Source organism: Choloepus didactylus, chromosome 3 (assembly GCF_015220235.1).
Source record: "Choloepus didactylus isolate mChoDid1 chromosome 3, mChoDid1.pri, whole genome shotgun sequence".
In the NCBI taxonomy this organism is placed as follows: Eukaryota; Metazoa; Chordata; class Mammalia; order Pilosa; family Megalonychidae; genus Choloepus; species Choloepus didactylus.
The window spans coordinates 159,229,714-159,250,580 of record NC_051309.1 but is presented as its reverse complement, the minus strand read 5'-3'; the positions used below and the strand labels follow the sequence as shown (position 1 = coordinate 159,250,580).

The 20,867-nt window shown below is 33.5% G+C and overlaps 1 protein-coding gene across 1 annotated transcript in view; it reads left to right on the top strand.

Moving 5' to 3' along the window:
- SLC10A7 (solute carrier family 10 member 7) overlaps positions 1 to 20,867 on the top strand; it is a 294,226-nt gene that overhangs the window by 85,162 nt on the left and 188,197 nt on the right. The window contains exon 5 of the mRNA XM_037830764.1: positions 4,729 to 4,767. Coding sequence (XP_037686692.1) covers positions 4,729 to 4,767 — 39 coding nt within the window. The remainder of the gene's footprint in view (positions 1 to 4,728; positions 4,768 to 20,867) is intronic.

The window sequence follows — 20,867 nt, the reverse complement described above, 5'->3', positions numbered from 1 at the left end:
TAGTGTTTTGTTTCTTTTTTTTATAAGTACTGCATGGATGTGTTGGGTACTTTGTCACATATTCTCCTTAGTTTGGAGTATTAGTAGAAATTATTGAGACAACAATAAATATCCTATTTTAACATTTTGGAAAGCATATTTACATACTTTGACTGTAAAGCCGGGTATGCAACCTCAAAGCCAGAAATTTCATAAAATTAACTTTCAATAAATTGTTTATACTCAATGTTAATGATTTTCTTTTTAATTTAGTAGACTCATGGGGAGAGGTAAAAGGGAGGGAGGTGTTGAACTAGCATTATGAAAAATTTAAATATAATGCCATAAAGGAAGGCTTGAGTAGGACCCACCAGTGATATTTAAAGAGGGACTAGACATATTTATGTAACTCTAGAGCCATGAAACTTAGTGCATAACAGATACAGGAAAGTGTAACTTTCAGGCTTATTGTAAGGTAGAATTTCAAAATGTTTAAAGGCATTCAGCAATAGAAGAGCTTGCTTTTATGAGTTAGAGTAATCTCTGTCCCCATTACTTTTTTTTTTTTTTAATTTTGCCTTTTTTTATTTCAAATAATTCCGGGTAAGTTATGAAGAAATCAATTCATTATTGAACTTACTCAATTTTCAAAATAATTTAATAATGACATGCTATTCAATATATAGTGAAACAGTGAAATATCAGGTAGTGGGTAGAATTGGGCTGATACCAAAAGCAATATATTATTTTAAAATGTATAATGTAAAGAAACCAATCTACTCAGTATTAAAAAAATCACCTCAGTATGATTTTTTTTCATTTGTTGAACTAATTATCCATCAAATGTGATTACACAAAATAATAAACTTTGCAGATAGAATTCATGAGTTAATAATGAAAACGTTACTGTGGAAGACATTCAGTTGGCACAAGAAGTATTCATTTATTCATGCTTGGATTAAACTATATATTGAGGGTCTACTATGTGCCTGGTATTGTGCTATGTTCACTGAGGATTCAACCGAGAACAAATTAGACAAAACACTTATTGGATTGTGTGTTTTAGAGAGGGAATGGGTTTTGAAATTGTTTTGGGTGAAGGAGGTCATAACAAATGAAATGCTATCAAAAGACAGAAGAGAGGAAACTCATATCCCAAGAAAGAATGTTGGCATAACCCAAAGGGTCCTGCATTCAGAACAAATTGTCTCTGGTGGCTCACGCTTGATCTTAGCACATGGAGTTCGTATTCTCTATAGCCATGTTTGTTTGCACACAAAAATAATATTGGGGTTTTTTGTTTGTTTTCGAAATTAAATGTTCACAAAATATATATGCAGGAGGAGGCAGTCCATTCATGTGGTGGTTTCTTATACCCAGCATGATGATGTATGCTCCAAGAGGTGCCCAGCCTCCAGCTTGTGAGATAAGCAAGATGTTATCAATAGCATCCAAAGTGGGACTGGAATCTTGAATTTATTTTAAAATAAAGTATTCATTATGTTTTTAACACAAAGGGGTTTAAAAAGCAAACAATCAATGGCTCAACATCTCCCTGCCTAGATAACTCTTACTGAAATATAAAAATGTAGCATGTTTTTTTTTTTTTAAAAGCCAAACAGGACAGACAAAACAAAATGGAAAATAAACATGACCCCACCTAATTCCTTTCAACAAAGTTAATCATAGTTAGAAGTTTTTGTCATACTGTTCAGAAAAAAATGGTGCTTTTTTAACACTGACCTATATATATATATGTATGTTATTTATACAATAGGGACCATACGCACTGTTTTAAAACTTGCTTTTTCACTCAAAGTATCTTGGCATGTTTTCATACCAGTTTATGCATATCATCCTCTTTTTAATGACTGAAGACTATTCCTTGGTAATTGTAGATTTTACTTAACTAACTATGGCTATATAGCAGTCATAAATTTTTAAACATTATTTATGTTGAACATGTTTATGTAACTGCATTAAAATAGGAAGAGTCTGGCATTTTGAGGGAAGTAAAACTAAATGCTGTGAAAAAGATTCCTATATTGGGTGGGAGGTTGAACTAATGAAGTTAAAATCTCTAGATCCTGTCTTCTGTGTCTGCCCGTCCTTGGGTTCTGCCAAGGATGTGGTAGGAAAGGTAGACTTTGGGTATTCCTGGGAATCCTACTTATTTCAGCAATTCAGTTAACAAGAATGTAGGTGCTTAGGAGCTTCATGAGATTCTTCCTTGAAAGGTCTTAGAATGTAGTGGGGGTAGCTAAGCATGTAAATAGATAATTTCAATACAGTATGACAAGTGCCATGGCAGAGATATGCTCAGGATGTTCTGGGAACAGACGTGAGGATGCTCAGTCCACCTGTATGAATGTGTGTGTGTGGCAAGGTGCATGTTGGGGATGTGACAGAAAACTCTGGAAGGTCAGTGCCTGAGCTTAGTAAGTAGCTAAGGATGAATGGGAGTTATCTAGGTGAAGGAGGGAAGATCACTCCAGGCCAGGGAACAAAAGAGGTAAGAAACAGCATGATGGGTTTGGAGAACCACAAGTAGTTTAATTTAGCAAGAATGTAAAATTTGAGGCAGGGAAAGGATGGATTTAGACCTGTTCATGGATGGCCTTGTACCTCATGCTAAGGAGCTGGGAATTCCTCCTTAAGTCAAAAGACATGCTTGTCTTTCATATATTGATTAAATAAGTACTCTTCAAATAATCAGTGTTACTCTCTGGAACTTAGAAAACATAATTCTCTCATGTCGAGAAACTGTAGAATTGAGGCATCTATTAGCTTAGTTATCTGTTGCTTGTTCCGTTGCACCCAAGATTTCACAAATGATTGTCAGAGCTCACTGCAAGGGAAAACCCAGAGACAGTGTAGGTAAGTGAGTTCAAATCTATCACCACTGCCAAAAAAACAATTAAGAATAAGTGCCACGCTGACACAGTTGGCCTGTAGCAACTTTGGGTACCTAAGACAGCCCATCACTGTCATCACTGTCTTTTTATGAGAAGCAGGAATAGAGCCAATCCACATATAATACGTTGCTTGTGTTTGGGTTAAAAAAGAGAATGGGAAGTAGAGGGAGTATGGCTATTTGATTTGAAGATTAGAGTTGATATTTATTTCACTTTAACTTCTGAGTCTTTTTGCTTCAAACTATTCCATATTTCTTTAAATGCTAGGCAAAACTGCTAGTTATCTAGTTAGTATAAGGTTAGTAAAAATCTCTGATATGGAATAAATTTGGAAGACCTCATTTCTTTACCAGAAAGAGAGCTAAGTCAATTAACAACACAAAATAGGGTCATGAAATAAAACTTATTTGGGAGGAAAGTACATTTTTGTGGGAAGATATGCAATGTTGACCTCACCCATAACTCATTAATTTATACTCGTTTCCTTATTTTCACTCCATACATAAGGATTTTCCTTCCGTAATTGGATTCCAGAAAGATGTGTTAAATATATTGGTATAGTTTACAATTGTCTTCTGTAATGTTTTCTTTAGATGAATCTTTTTTTTCACTGCTCCCTGTACAACATGGAACACCATATGTCATTGCCCCTGTCAGGAAGCAAAAGTTTCCCTGGTCTGTGCCTGTGCCTATGTTTATGCCACAGAGGAGATGGGGTCCAGTGCCATCTTTTATTGATAGGGCCAGCAAAGGAGAAATCTAATGAAATTATCAAAGCTTTGAATTAATTATGAACTTGAATAGGAGAGCTAAGCTCTTTGGAGCCAGGGATCTCATTACCCATTCACTCTCACTGCATCTCTGGAGCAGAAGACATTTCAGCTACAGCTCTTAGCTTAGCTTTGGACTTTATTCAAACTTACTAAACTGGCATCCTCTTCTTACTGCAATGTGGCTGCTAATGTCCATGATAATTAATTTAATTCTGCTATGAATCTACAGGACATGTAAATACATTTTCTCTCTCCCTTCTTTTGCCTTTTATTATTTTTTCTCTCTTCTTTCATAAAATTGGATGTTATATAAGTTTTTATTCTTTCTGGGTTTTATGTGAGAAGCTTTCAGGGTTCAGGTGTAGCCTCATGGAATATTGTGATTGATTTAAAGTTAAAAGCTATATTACATCTACTATGTATTCCCTGGATATTTAGGTAAGCACAAAGTCAAATATTTCTTCTTTGAATTATGAACATCATATTGAAGTTTTGCTTGCTTGTTTCTACTTTAGAATTAATGATATAGGAAATAAATTCCATGGTCTTAACAGCATTGTTCATAGTTCTAACGTGTGGTGTAGGGGAACAACAGAGCTCACCTTGTGGTTGTAGCTAATAGAACTTATTTTCACTGATAGGCAGTATTTACTGTTTGCCTTACATTTCTGTTTTTCCCTCTCTCAGGAATATGCTTTTTTGGGTGAATAAATCAACCTCTGATTGTTCTGGGTATGGTAACAGAATCAATAATAACAAGGTTTCGATTTACTATTGGTGATGATTTTTTTGGTACTGTCATACAGGTTCAAAGCCTTTCATGGCAAGCCTTTTCTGCCTGCTTCTGAGACCCATTCTTTATGAATTCCTAAGCTGCAGCTCATCTATCTTAGTAAACTACAGGCCACTGGCAATTTCTGTAAGCAGCAACTAACTTTGCTTTATGGAGTCAATGTTTTGAGGTTTTGAATAGAAGAGGAGGGGAGAATGCTAATCTTTGCTTTTCCTATTCCTATTTACTTTCAGTGAATTTTTTTCCCCTTCATTTGTTTTCTCTATAGGCAGCTGCAATATTTAATTCAGCCTTTGGAAGTTTTTTGGTAAGTAAACATAACTTATCTTTTGTAACTTTTGTTGTGATGATGTTCATATGAACGGTTTAGTGAAAACTGGACTTCTTTTACTATTTGTTTAAATATCAAAGTTCTTGAATGTTTTCATGTGTCATCATCAATACCCGAAAGAAAATAGTTACTGAATAAAGCAAATGTTCTCTTACAATATAAATTAGAGGCTTGGGTTTAATATTCCATTTAATGGATTCAAGGAATCAATTAAAACACTACGTGTCTCCTTATAGAGGTTATGTCAATATATTGATCATTTAATGAGGTCTTTTAGATTATTATTATTTCGTATCATGGGACCAAGGATTTTGAAACATGACCCAGCTGGTCAGAAAGGGAATGCTAATTTACTTGTTGACATGTCATTTATTTTGTACATTTCACTGTCAATGAAGCTACTATCTTGTGTAATTCTGAGACATCTATGTGCAAAAAAAATTGAAATGTGAAATAACTAATGAGTAATTCACAAGAAAATGTTATATTTTTGGAAGTATAAACTGTAAAGTATATGTAAACAGATTCAAATCTAGGTCATCTTTCATGAATAGTACCAAATATAATTATAAGGACAATAATATTTTAATGTTTTCAATCATTTTTAATAGATAATGTAGCAAAGACTTGGACTTGATCTATTTTATGAAAGAATGGGAAAAAAACTAAATTTTCTGTTAATTGAAGATTCTTACTTATACACTAAAACTTAATAACATTCATGAAAATAAATTAGAATATTGTACTTTTGAGTACATGCTCATTAATAGACTTGAGAATAAAATCAGTGGGTATAAACTGGTCATGAGTCTAGGTAAAGTAGCAATGAACTGTGTTTAAAATGCTCATTTTGTCACTTACTGTATATATTTAAATGTAGACGAAGCTTTTAAACGTATTGTTACACATGTTAAATCAGCACAGTGCTACACAGCTTTTAATGCCACATTGTGTTATATGGAGATTTTAATGGTGTAGCTTCTGTAAAATACATGCTTAGAGTGTATCCTATTTTTTTAAAAGCTAATAAATAATGTTGCAGTCTCCCTACGCTGTATGTTATTATTGGGTTTTAGAAGAGAGGTCATGTGGACTATTTAATGAAAATGATTTCTTAGGCTACTTATTTTAGTCCCAGTAATATTTTGTTGTCATTATTTCACATGTGCAAAGGTTATTTTCTATATGTTGTCACAATTGTTTGACACAGTAATATCTGCAAAGTATGATTTTGCTGGAAGCCAATTTTTGTATATGGTTTGGAAGTCATACATATCCACTATCAAAACATAGTTTCCTAGCCTGGGATTCTTACTCTTTAAAGCGTAAAGGCTTATTGAGAAAATAAGATTGAGGAAATTATCTGAGCAATTGAAGCAAAATACACTGTCCCTTAGTTGGAGGATGAGCTTATTGGGTATAGTTTGAGCTTTGCACTGATCATATGAACCTTTCCTGATTGTTCTACCAGGCTGAATGCTTTGATGAGGACCAATGAGGTGAAACTTGTTCTAGGGTTCTTTTGGATTTTTATTACGCTTTTTCACTTCTAAGAAGTTGTAAATTCTCACTTCTGAATCTTCTGCTCTTTTTCTCTCTCTTTTCTCTTGACTTAATTCAGTTTATCAGTCAAAAGTATTTATTTATCTCCTGATACACAGAGGTAGTTTTCTTGTAGCTGTGTAGGGTGAAAAGAAATTTGACCTGAGTCCTACCTTGTTGTAGAGGTGATATGTAGAAAAAGAAATACGATGTAAAAGTTAATGAGCAGAACAGAAAATGTTACCAGATGATATATGATTGTCAAATAAAAGGTATAGGCAATATGATCACTGAATTAAAGGTCATACAGAGCCAGTTTCACTGAGCTGGACTTTGGAGAATGGGTAGTACTTAGCTAACTAGAGCAGAGCAAAGAGGAAATGGTATGAGCAATAGCAGAGAGGCAGAAATCTTTTACCATTTTTTTCTTTCCTCCCTTCTTTCCCCTGAAAGTTGAAATTTACTGGAAAGAGTTTGGGAATGAAAATTATGATTGCAGATGTTTTTCTCCAGTATCATAAGAGAGATAATTCTATTTCCTTTTTCCCTCTTCACCATAATTACAACAAACCTCAGATTATAAAATATGTATGGGTCTGAACTATATCAGAATTAGGTTCAGATTTTTAACAAAAAAACAAACAACAAATAATAGTAGCTTATTCAAGATAAACGTTTATTTCTCTTTCATGTAAAATAAATCTGGAGAACTTTTCTTCCACCATCCCTAGCATGCAGCTTCCTTTCTCAAGGTTATCTCATAGTCCAAGATAGCCACTAGAGTCAAAACATCTGGATAGGAAGTTGATGAAGTGTGAAAGGATTAAAGAGCTCACCTAAAAGCTAAGTGTGCCTTTCTAAAGGCAGCATTCCTGGAATTCCCAAACCATATTTTTCTTTATATCATATTGCTAACTTGGTCATAGATAGGACCACACCTAGCTACTAGAAATTCTGGAAAATATGTCCCTTATTCTGAGTGGCAAAGTGCTGAGAGCTAAAAATTAGATTTCTGTTACTAAGGTAGAAGGGGAGAATGAATATTAAGAGGCAACTCTCTGTGTCTGAGCTGTATACAATAATTGTCAAGGATTAGAAGGAAGAGATCAGTTGAATGATATGGGAAGGTTTGGGGGAGAAGCTGGTTCTTGAGTTGGGTTTGGAAGGAGGACTTATTTTATAGGAGGGAAAGTATATAAAAAATCCACCAGCCTCAAATTTCAATTCAGAAGTATAACCTTTATGTTTTATTTTGTTATGCTTAAAGGGTATTACTTGTTACAAGTATATGGTAATTTTCTTTATAAATGGAAATTATTCACCTATCCTTAAAATTTGTATTATGGTAGTAGGATAGTTTCTGGAGTCACACTCTCTGGGCTTGAATCCTTAGTAAATTAGCTTAATGATATAACCTTCCTTATGTAGTTGATTCTTGTTATTCTTGGTAGTTTTGTCCTATAAAGTTGCTGTGAACATTGAATTAGTGAATACTGAACCATTTCTCCTAGAGGAAATACAGAGTTACGTTCCAGAGAGCCTCTGGGCACAACATTTTCATCAATCAGTACATAACCTTGTTTGATGTGTTTTGTTTAAAGACACCTTATTTAATATATCCTGTTGATTCATTAGCATTGAATTCATGGCCAACAGCACTATAACTCATGTTTGAACAAAGCTTATCTAACACATGAATTTGCTCCCTAAGGCACATCCCAGCTTTCTTGTGCTTAGGAATATTAGACAGCACTTCACTACATTGGGGACCATTTAAATAGTGAAATCACCAACAAAAAGCATGAAAATGCAAAAAATGTGGCAGTAAATTTACTACAAAAAGGAGACTTGTTTGTGGTATGAGCTGAAACAAGAAGGCGGAGTGTCACCTTGTTCCACCTCACCTGGGAAAGTGTGCTTGGGGTGACTCAAATTTTTCACCACTCTGCCCATGTCCACAAATGACTATGAAAGCTCTATGAGTGTTGATTTGGGGGTTACAAATAAATTTTAGCAAGCGGCAAATTTGCAAATAATGAATCTGTGAATAATGAGGGTTGGCTGAAAATGTGGTAATGATAGGACCTAAACTATAGAGTTGTAGTGAGGATTGAATGGGGTAATCTATGTAAATTGCTTGTATGACATGGTAGAAATAGCTTTGACCTAAGATTTAGATCTGCTGTGAATTTTTTTTTGCATGTCCATGGACATCCATAAAATGAAGAAATTGGTTATCTCTGACTAGGTCCAATGATCTCTAAAATATGCTGATCCAATGATTATTCTGATTATGAATGACCATTCCTTTTGTATTTGCATAATAGAATCTGAAAAGGGTATTTTTAACTTCAGATTGCCTCAAAACTTTGAATGAAAGGCTTTGATTAGAAGCATTTTTGAAGAAAGAACTGAGGGCATTCTTGTTGATTTTCAGGCATCTGAGTATACCAAATAAAATACTTTATGGATTTATAGATAGTTTAATAATGTCCCAGTTCTGATTAGACACAGCATTTTTAAGAAATAATTGTTACAGAAAACTTCTTTGTTTTAAATCTACTAGACTGGTAATAACTGATGACAGAAGAATTCAATTTGCATAAATTTCAGAACAAGAGAATATTTTAAAATCACGCCATGTAGGATTGCTTTAAGTTCAGAAGTTAATGTCATTATCTCCTCCTCTCATTTAAATTGTTCAGTTTACAATAATTGTGGAGCATAATAAGTGATTTGAAATTTCCATCTTGATGAGGTTTTAATAAAATTTGATGGCCAACCACCCTGAATTACTAAAATGCTATTGGAATTTATGTGTGTGTGTTTTTCTATATAAAACATTGAAGTTCAACCATCTTACGTGTTGCTTTCTCATCAGAAGAAAAGTTTTTTTTAAAATATAGATATTGGCAACTTTTTGAAAATTTTCAATTGAAAAATCCTTTCTTTAATTTCAAAAGATTCAACAGTGTCGAAGGAGAATTTCCAAAACTAAATTATACCACATGATTTATTAGACCTTTAGTGCTTTTGATTTGGAGGCTGAATTCATTTCCATGTCTCCAAGAGTTATAGGTTCAAGTTTAAAAGGAAAAAGGTAGAACATTTTCTTTTCAGACTCTATGCGTATTTTATTTTTGGTAACTCCTAATCTTAAGCGGAAACCCCATTTAGTGACAAAGCTGATCATGCCAAATGAATTTCTCCAATAACTATGTCATACAACATTATAGCAATTCATGGCAACAAAAATGCAAAAATTTCTGAAACAGCAGCAGAGATATTAACAAAGTTAAATCATCTTTGTGAATTCATAAAGTCTAGTCTAAAAAAAGGTCTAAAAAAGTCACTGTTTATTTTCTAAATTTCATTTAAAGTGCCAATAAATATGTTTCTTTCACATAATTCTTCTCTTTTAAAATAGTCATTGCTGAAACTAGCAGAAATTATTCCAAGAGGATTAAGTTTTGTTCTTTCCATGACAGACCAATGGTTAAAAGGGACTCCTTTCCTTGAGCTGAAGAACTGGTCAGCACATATTTTTCATTCCTTACTCCTTTGCCCCCTTTTTTGCTTCAACTGATCCTTCACTACCACCCAGCTTTGTAGAAAGATTTGAATAGTTAACTGATGTTATTGTAGTTGCTGAAAGAAAAGAAATCTCAAAAATACAAATGTCATGTTTAATAACTTGTGATGTATGTTTATCATCTCTTTATTCTTTCTTTTTTGTACAAAAAAAAATACTTTTTTGTACAAAAAAAAAATACAGCCACACTTAGAATGGTCAGAGAGGAAGCTCATTGATTGTTGTGCAACTCTGGGCAAGTTACTGCTCTTTAAAAATTAGCACAGGAATCTCAAATATGAATGAAGAAGGTTAAGAGTGGCACAAAACAAGACATTTCAATTTAATTTCCCTCACCTAAATCTAAGGTGTGAATTTTTGATTTGTTCATGTTTATGGAATATATTTCATTTTGGCAATAATGAAGACTATGCTGTTTTCGTTTTATTTTGTTTTGTTTTTGCTTAATTTGCTTTTATCTTAACTAGTCCAAATTATTCATTTGGGATCTTGGTTTTCCTAAAGTTCATGACTTGTTTTTTTTTTTTTTAATATATATTTTTTATTGAGATTGTTCATATACCATACAACTATCCAAAGATCCATAGTGTACAATCAATTGCCCATGATACAGCTGTGCATCCATCACCACAATTAATTTTTTTTCAATTTTTAGAACATTTTCATTACTCCAGAAAAGAAATAAAGACAAAAAAAAAAAAAAAAAAAAAAAAGGAAACTCAAATCCTCCCATACACCTAACCATCCCACCCCCCATTATTTTTCCATAGTTTTGGTATAGTACATTTGTTACTATTGATGAAAGAATGTTAAAATACTACTAACTGTAGTATATAGTTTGAAATAGGTATATATATTTTTCCTATATGCCTCTCTATTATTAACTTCTAGTTATAGTGTCATACATTTGTTCTAGTTCGTGAGACAGATTTCTAATATTTGTATAGTTAATCACAGACATTGTCCACCACAAGATTCACTGTTTTATACATTCCTATCTTTTAACCTCCAACTTTCCTTCTTGTGACATACGTGACTCTGAGCTTACCCTTTCTACCACCTTCACACACCTTTCAGTACTGTTAGTTATTCTCACAGCATGCTGCCATCACCCCTGTCCATCTCCAAACGTTTAAGTTCACCCTAATTGGACATTCTGCTCCTAATAAGCAACTGCTCCTCATTCTTTAGCCTTATATTATATCCTGGTAACTTATATTTCATGCCTATGAGTTTACATATTATAATTAGTTCATATCAGTGAGACCATACATTATTTGCCTTTATGTGTCTGTCATGACTTGTTTTTTTAATTCAATTTTATTGAGATATATTCACATACCATGCAGTCATACAAAGTGTACATTCACTTGTTCACAGTACCATTATATAGCTGTGAGTTCATCACCAAAATTAATTTTTGAACATTTTCATCACCACACACACAAAAATAATAAGAATAAGAATTAAAGTGAAAAAGAACAATTAAAGTAAAAAAGAACACTGGGTGCCTTTTTTTTTTTCCCCCATTTTTCTACTCATCCATCCATACACTGGACAAAGGGGAGTGTGGTCCATATGGCTTTCCCAATCACATTGCCATCCCTCATAAGCTACATTTTTATACAGTTGTCTTCAAGATTCAGGGGTTCTGGGTTGTAGTTTGACAGTTTCAGGCATTCACTGCTAGCTATTCCAATTCATTAGAACCTAAAAAGTGTTGTCTATATTGTGCGTAAGAGCGTCCACCAGAGTGACGTCTTGGCTCCTTCTGAAATCTCTCTGCCATTGAAGCTTATTTCATTTCCTTTCACATCCCCCTTTTGTCTTAAGGGAAAGTAGTCTATTCTGAGTAATCCAGCTTTTATGATGTTCATATGCCCAAAGAGGTCTAGATTCCTCCCCGGGACTCATATTCCATGTTGTCAGGGAGATTTACTCCCCTGGGTGTGTCATAACTTGTTTTTAAAACAGGTTTTCATTTTTATCAAGTTCCAATGCCAGAAAGGGTGAATTCTAGACAAAACAACTTAAGTTTTAGGCAATATGTGCTATTTTAATTTCATACTTTAATTGTTAAAGACTCAACAAATCCAAGATTTAAAATGTCCAGGCCTGGGCTTTACTTCATTGAGACTGTTGTAAATGGGTTTCTAGCTTTATAAAATAGATCCCATCATTGAATCATACATTTTATTTGATCACCTCTTTGGGCATATGAACATTGTAAAAGCTGAATTACTCAGAATAGACTGCTTTCCCTTAAAACATACCCCTGGTTTAATTAGCAGCATGGCACAAAATAGGAAAATAGGATACAAAATTAACATATATATATATATATATACTCAGAGTCCATTATGTTCAAGGCACTTTCTAGCTACTGTAGCAAATACCCAAAACAAAAATATGTGAAAAAATAAGTCACAATAAAAAATTGAAGAAAGAGGGAAAATAAGAATTGCCTTTAATGCAGTGCTTCCAAATTTTAGGCACTTTTATGGTTTTTTGCCATGTCAGCATATTATTTGTATTATTAAATTAAATAGACCCACTTTTTAATTTATTTTAAATTAAAACTTTGTCAACACTGCAAATAAAAAAAATCTTGTCATGAATAGAAGGTAATTGAAATTAAATTAAATGAGAAAAAGCTGTTATTAATTTCTAACCAAACACTGCTGCATAATCAAGGCTCTGAGTCTGATATCTACCCTCTTTTTGATAAAAAGAAAGTACCAGTACCAAACCAAGGACTTTCCCTTCGTATAGTCTGAAGGACTGAGAAAGATTTGAAAAGAGAATAAGTTTAATCACAAACTTCTTGTGCATGCCTCAATTTAGTTATCTTACTTTTACGCTTCTTACCCTTTGGAGCACTGGTCTCTAACATCATTTCTCAATCCCTTCATCAAAGACGTGGATTAAAACCATTCTGGGAGATCAAATGAGAAAACCCTCACAGACAGGAGCTTTGATAACCTGGACATGTTTGTATTCCTTTCATTGGGGTATTTTCTACATAGCACCTTTCCAGAAAAAGCAGCATGCATGTGTGCCAAAATGTCAAACATATTTGTAGAGTTATAAGTATGCTATAATGCTCTAGTAAGGAAAACCCTGCAATAGCTGCATTTGGATTTGTTTCCACAACAAACTCTTAGCTGAAGTATAATCATTGTAAATAAAAAATGGTCTTTGTTACTTAATAAAAATGTATAGAATCCTTACCTACTCCATTTTAGCAGCATAATGCTCTATGCTGTCTGACAGGACTTGTGTAGCAAGTAAATGCATTAGTCACAGTGAACATTTTTCTTGCAAATTTGTGACATAGATTTAATTATAGGAATGACCAGCAACTTACAAATCTAATTTTGTGGAGGCTGAGGCAACTTTTTTTTTATTTTAATGATGATGGATTTTTTAAAGCAATGATTTCATTACTATTTAAAGAAATCTAGTGGTATAGAACTAGCCGATTGACTGAAGTTATTTTATTACCCTTTAACAAATGCTAGGTACCTTCATTTTTATTTTTATTAATTTTTAAAATGTCATCATTCCCAAACTGGAAACATGCTTGTCCTCACACCCATTTCGATAAAAATGAATAAATATAAATTATTCTGGACCAGAATATTTGTAAAGGTCCTCCTGAGATACATAATCCCAGCACTTGATTAAAACCAAGACTGAATTTCATTAATTTGAATCCAACTTACTACAGAACTGCATAGTTTTATGGCCCTTAGTAGGAGATGCCTACTAACTTTTAATTGATGATGTGAGAGGTAGCTCTCATTCCTCTGCTTTTATTTCTCCAATCTAAAAATTTACCACTGCAAATCTATGTATTGAGCTATTATTTTGGGAGCCAAACCATCTAGGCCCCTGTCTTCATCTACACAGAGATTCTTTAGGTAAAAATATCTAGTCTCAGTTAGGTGGTGGTGGTGGTGGTGTGGGAGGCGGGGAGCGGTGGCGATTCGGGAGGAATACTGTTTGGTATTTTCTTAGAACTTCTTGAAAGTTTTTTTCTCTTATTAATATACTGAAAGGACTCAGACCCTACTGCTACTCCAAAATAAATCTGAGTATGTGGAGAGAAGGAGAAGGAAACCCAAAGATGCGGAATCTATATTTACTTGCGAATTCTTCTCCCAAACAAAGAGAACCTTCCCTTTAGTTTCTGGTCTTCATTTATGGTGAAAGCGTGTTAGACATCCAACTCCATCACTGAGGCAGATTTTCAGGTAACATTTAGTACTTGTTCTGAAAAACAAATACCTGTGTTTCTGGAAATCTCACACTGTAGTTTGACAAAATAAAACATTTCGTTTTAGCTCTGATTTACTGCTTGTTGCTGTTTAATCTTATATCATACTATTAAAGAAACATTTGTGAATTTCCTTCTATGCACTAGGCTCTGGGCTACGTTCTAGAATGAAAATAAGAGTAATGTTAGTAACAATAGTAAGGTATGATTCTTGCCCCCAAGGAGCTGTAAAATTCCTTGATTTAAATGGTGATTTTCACAGTGTGATGATTCTCGGACAACTTGATTCCGAATTACCCCCAGATGATGATTTGGTGCCACAAAGTTTGAGGGCCATGCATTTTAATAATGAAACTTCAAACAAAGAAGTAGATTATGATCTCTAACATTTTTTTTTTAAAAGATAAGTTTGATTTTTGTTGCAACTCCACAGAATACTGGATTTTGCTTTTAAGTTTGTGTGTCTGCCAAGTTAGGTGTTTTAAAAAAGCAGTTTCTCAGATACCAGATTCTGTTCATAGGTTTATCAAAAGCTGACTGATAGAAAGGTACCGTACTGTGTTTAATTTATTCTGTGAGAAAATTGTTTTAAAAGTAACTTTTGACGAAGCTGTTAGAAGTTTAATATGTTTATTATAGAAAGTTTGGAAAATATAATCACCTAGACGTAACAATTATTAGCATTTTGGTATATTTTCTTCCAAGCATTTTGTAGATGTAGTTGCAAAAGTAGTATTACATTGTCTAGACAATTTTGTTTTTTGCTTTTGCCCTTTAACTATGTATGTGAGCATTCTCCCATATTCTTATTTCTACCCTAATAACTTGATTTTGTTTTTGCATAATGAATAATTTAATGTATAATATTCCTTTGGATAAAATATTACTATTTATTTGTTTCCCCATTGATATACATTTAGGTTATTTTACAATTTTACTATTTACTATTTTTAGTAATAGTTTAAAAAACTTTTACTATTAAAAAAACTACCACAACATTTTTGTACATAAATATTTGTGGACCTCCTTTTAATTTATTCTCTTTAGGATAAATTCCTAAAAAAGGAATAGTAGGTAAAATGATACAACCTTTTAAGGGATTCTTCATATTGCTAAATTACCCTCCAGAAATAATGAACTAATTTGTCATCCTACCATGAGTATACAGAAGTACTCATTTTCCTTCATCCTCATCAACTCAGGTGATTTTTCTATTTAAAAGACAAAATTGACAAAATGATGTTTTAATTGTGTTTTCATTTTTTTAATTGCAAAGTCGATCTCCTATTATATGTTTATTGGTTATTTGAAATTCTATTGTAAATTACTGTTCATATCCTTTACTCATTTTTCCTTTCAGGATGCTTATTTTGATTTTAAAGAACTCTATGTATTGAGGATATGAATATTATTTATATTGCAAATATTTTTTCTTGTTTGTCTTTAGCTGTTTAATTTTTTATGAGAGAAACTGAACACTTCTTCAAGTCAGATTTATTGACATAATTTTTAAACAGAAATATTCACCCTTTTTAGGTGTACAGTTCTGTGTGTTTAGACAAATATATATGACAATGTATCCACCACCTAAATCAAGATAAAGAATATTTCCATCAACCCCCAGAGTTCCTTCTTGCCCCTTTGTAATCAGTCTCCTCTCCAGTCCTTAGCTTTTTGAGTCTGGCTTCTTTTACTTAGCATATGCTTTCATGATTCATCTATGCTGTACGCATCAGTAGTTAATTCCTTTTATTGTTCGGTAGTATTACGTTGTTTATCCATTTACCAGTTGATGGACATTGGGCTGTTTCCAGTGTTTGGCAATTATGAGTTGTTATGAACATTTGTATATGTTTTTGTGTGGAGATATCTTTTCATCTCTCTTGGGGAAGTATCCATGAGTGAGATTGCTGAGTCATGTGGTAAGTATTGTTTAACACTATAAGAAACTGTTTTCCAAAGTGGCTGTACAATTTTACATTCCTAAATGTAATGTTGTATGAGGGGTCCACTTGCTCCACATTCTTGTCAGCCCTTGGTGTTAGTAGTGTTTTGTATTTTAGCCATTCTAAAAGATGTGTAATGGTGTGTCATCATAGCTTTAATTTGCATTTCCCTGATGACTAATGATTTTAAGTATCTTTTCATGCACTTATGTGTCGTATGTATATCTTCTTTGGTGGCATGTCCTAATCTTCTGTCTGTTTTTTTTATGGGGGTGTTGTTTTCTTATAAATAGTTTGTGAGTTTTTAAAATATATTTTGGACACTAGTCATTTGTCAGATATGTATTGCACAAATATTTTTCTCCCAGTCTGTGGCTTGTCTTTTTACTTTCTTAGCAGTGTCTTTGAAAAAGGAGTTTTACATTTTTATTGAATCCAATTTATTGATTTTTTTCTTTTATGGTTCAAGATTTTTGTGTCACAAGAAATACTTGTTTAACTTAAAGTCACAAAGTTTTTTTTCTTATGTGTTCTCCTAGAAGTTTTATCATTTTCATTTTTACATTTAGGTCTATGATCCATTTTGAGTTGATTTTTTTGTATATTGTTATGATGCATGGGGTAGATTCATTATTATGTATATGGTTATAAAAGTTTAAATTTTTTAAGTCTGTAAAATTTATCCAACTTTACTTTTATGGATTTTTCAGTTGCCTTTCCATAAAGTCTTTACCTATCATGATGTCAGATAAAAATTCACTCGTAATTTCTTTTAGTTTTATAGTCAAAATACATATCTAATACATGCAAAGCTCACCATATGGGGGTTCAACAAATAAAAATCATAGTTTGAAAGTTCTTCACCTGATTGTTTTATCATTGCTTAGAGAAGTTAATTTCTGTTTGTTACTATCCCTATTGGATTTTTTTTTCATGTATATCCAGCTTTGTGGTGCTACTCTTACACACACACGCATATATATATATATGTTTGTTCCTAAAAATAATTTAATCAAATTGTTAATTTGATTAAAATAATTGAATAAAATAATTAAAATAAATTATTAATTAAATAAATTTAATCAAATTTAATGATTCTTAAAATTATTTATGTTAGTATATTACACATGACATTAATACAATTACTTAAAGTTATTTTTCAAAGTGTAAAATGAGGATGTACACAGAAGGGTAAACGAGAATTATAGAAGCTTCATATTGATCTCTATCAATTTAATTTGCAAATTTCCCACAAATTAACAGTAAAATGTTCATATTTAGTGAATTATGGACTAAGGTGGGTAGCTCTTTAAGTAACAGAGTTTCAAATAGAGGACTTTTAAAAAAATAAAATTTATAATTTTAAAAGCCTTCATCAATTTGATTTTGACTTTTTTATAATAGTATAGACCATAATGGTAAAGGGTAAAAAGTCTAGGTTTGTGAGCATGGTATACTGAAAATCAGTGTCAAAGCATCACAGACCTCCAGACTGATGAGATGAGTATTGTGTAATACTCTGGATGTCCAGTGATTCTTGTACTCTGAGTTTACAGTTTATACATATTTCTCTTTTGCTGGAATCACACACTTGTTTACTTTTCCCAGGTAGCTTTTTTTTTTAAATTTGGTTTTGTTGAGATTATTCACATACCATACAATCATCCAAAGTGTGCAATCAGTTGTTCATGATACCATTATATAGTTATGCATTCATTACCACAATTAATTTTTTTGTCAATTGTAGAATATTTTCATTACTCCAGAAAAGAAAAAAATAAAAAAGAAAACTCAAATCCTTCCATACCCCTAACCACACCCCTCCATTATTGACTCATGGTATTGGTATAGTACATTTGTTACTGTTGATGAAAGAATGTTAAAATATAACTAACTTTAGTACATAGTTCGCAATAGGTACATTTTCCCCCTATATACCCTTCTATTACTAACTTCTAGTTATAGTGTCATACATTTGTTCTAGATCATGAAAGAAATTTCTAATATTTGTACAGTTAATCATGGACATTGTCCACCACAAGATTCACTGTGTTATACATTCCCATGTTTTAACCTCCAGCTTTCCTTCTGGTGGCATACGTGACTCTAAACTTCCCCTTTCCACCACGTTTATACACCATTCAGCACTGTTAGTTATTCTCACAATAATGTGCTGCCATCACCTCTGTCCATTTCCAAACACTTAAGTTCAACCTAGTTAAGCATTCTGCTCAGAATAAGCAACTTTATAAGCATTCTTTAGCCTCATTCTATATCCTGGTAACCTATATTTGATGTCTGTGAGTTACATATTATAATTAGTTCCTATCAGTGAGATCATACAAGAATTGTCCTTTTGTGTCTGACTTATTTCTCTCAATATAAGGTCCTTTAGGTTCATCCATCTACCTATTTTTTTTTTTTAGGACAGTTTTGTTCATGCACCATACATTCCATCCTAAGTAAACAATCAGTGGTTCCCTGTATAATCACGTAATTATGCATTCACTACCATCACCACTGTCTATATAAGGACGTTTCCATTTCTTCCACAAAGAAAGAGGAAGAGTAAAAAAAAAAGGCAGAGAGACAAAAGAAAAAGAAAAAGAAAAAATATGATAGCTAAAAAGCAGCAAAAGAAAAGATAAAATTAAAATAAAGTACAATAAAAAAGCCAAACAACATCACCAATGCCAAGAATCCCATACTCCTCCCTTTTATCTCCCTCTTGTAGGCGTTTAGCTTTGGTATATTGCCTTTGTTACATTAAAGGAAGCCGAATACAATGTTTCTGTTAACTATAGACTCTAGTTTGCATTGATTGTATTTTTTCCCCAATACCACCCCATTTTTAACACCTTGCAAGGTTGACATTCATTTGTTCTCCCTCATGTAAAAACACATTTGTACATTTTATCACAGTCTTTGACCACTCTAGTTTTCACTAAGTTCTACAGTCCCAGTCTTTATCTTCCTTCTTTCCTTTTGGTGTTCCACATGCTCCTAACCTTCCTCTTTCAACCATACTCGCAGACATCCTTTGTTCAGTGTACTTACATTGTTGTGCTACCGTCACCCAAAATTGTGTTCCAAACCTCTCACTCCTGTCTTTTCCTATCTGTCTATAGTGCTTCCTTCAGTATTTCCTGTAGAGCAGGTATCTTGTTCACAACTCTCTCATTGTCTGTTTGTCAGAGAATATTTTAAACTGTCCCTCATATTTAAAGGACAGTTTTGCCAGATATAAAATTCTTGGTTGGTGGTTTTTCTCTTTTAGTATCTTAAATATATCACACGACTGCCTTCTTGCCTCCATGGTTTCTACTGAGAAATCTGCACATAGTCTTATCAAGCTTCCCTTGATTGTGATGGATCAGTTTTCTCTTGCTGCTTTCAGGAATCTCTCCTTGTCTTTGAAGTTTGATAATCTGATTATTAAGTGTCTTGGCATAGGCCTATTCATATCTATACTGTTTGGGGTATGCTGCACTTCTTGGATTGTAATTTTATGTCTTTCATAAGAGATGGGGAATTTTTATTGATCATTTCCTCTCTTATTGCTGCTGCCCTTTTTCCCTTCTCTTCTCTTTCTGGGACACCCATGACAAGTACATTCATGTGCTTCATATTGTCTTTCAATTCCCTGAGACATTGCTCATATTTTTCCATTCTTTTCCCTATCTGTTCTTTTGTGTGTAGGATTTCAGATGTCTTGTTCTCCAATTCCTGAATATTTTCTTCTGCCTCTTGAAATCTGCTATTGTATGTCTCCATTGTGTTTTTCATTTCTTGTGTTGTGTCTTTCATTTCCATAGGTTCTGCCAATTGTTGTTTCAAACTTTTGAGTTCTTCCTTATGTTCACTCAATGTTTTCTTTACATCCTTCATCTCTTTTCCCATATCGTCCGTAAACTGTTGAATTGATTTAGCATTAGTTGTTTCAATTCCTGTATCTCAGTTGAAGTGTAAGTTTGTTCCTTTGATTGGGCCATATCTTTGTTTTTCCTAGTGTGATCTGTAGTTTTCTGTTGTCTAGGCATGTGGTTTCTTTGATTACCTCAATCAGATTTTCCCAGACCAGAACAGGCTCAGGTCTCAGAAGGGGGCTATATTCAGTATCAGTTTTCCCTGAGGGTGTATCTTAGAAGAGTGACTGGCTCTCCTGTAAGGCCTCTAGTTGCTGTGCTTTTCCTACTCTGTCCAGCAGTTGGGGCCTGTCAGCCTGTTGCTCCCCACTGATGTAAAGAGGTGGGGCCGTTTAATTCTCAGCTTAAGTTGTTTCTGGTTTGATTGTTTTCCCCCAGTCCAGGGAGTCTGAGTTCTGGAGGGAGGGCAGGCACTTGAGCTGGGCCTCACCTCCTTCCTTTTAGGGAAGGTACACCCCCTAGGGAGTTATCTGCTGAACTTGAATTAGTTCTTTGTCTCTGTTAACTCCACCCTTGCCTGAGTCAGAGTGCTGAGAACTGAAAATGCCTGAAGCTTTCTCCACTGAGTCACTGAGATTGAGAGAGAAAAAATGGGGAAAGAAAGCCCCTTTTCAAAGCCAGTCTTTGGCCCCCCAGTTTCACTTGTCAGCCAGAGATAGTATTTGGTCTTCTGTGCTCTTTTTCTTGGGACACAGGCTTTTTCCAGTATTCTAAGCACAGCCATCTCCAAAAGCCTCTGTATTTTTTTCCCTTTAGACCTGTTCTAGTTTGCTAATGCTGCAGAATGCAAA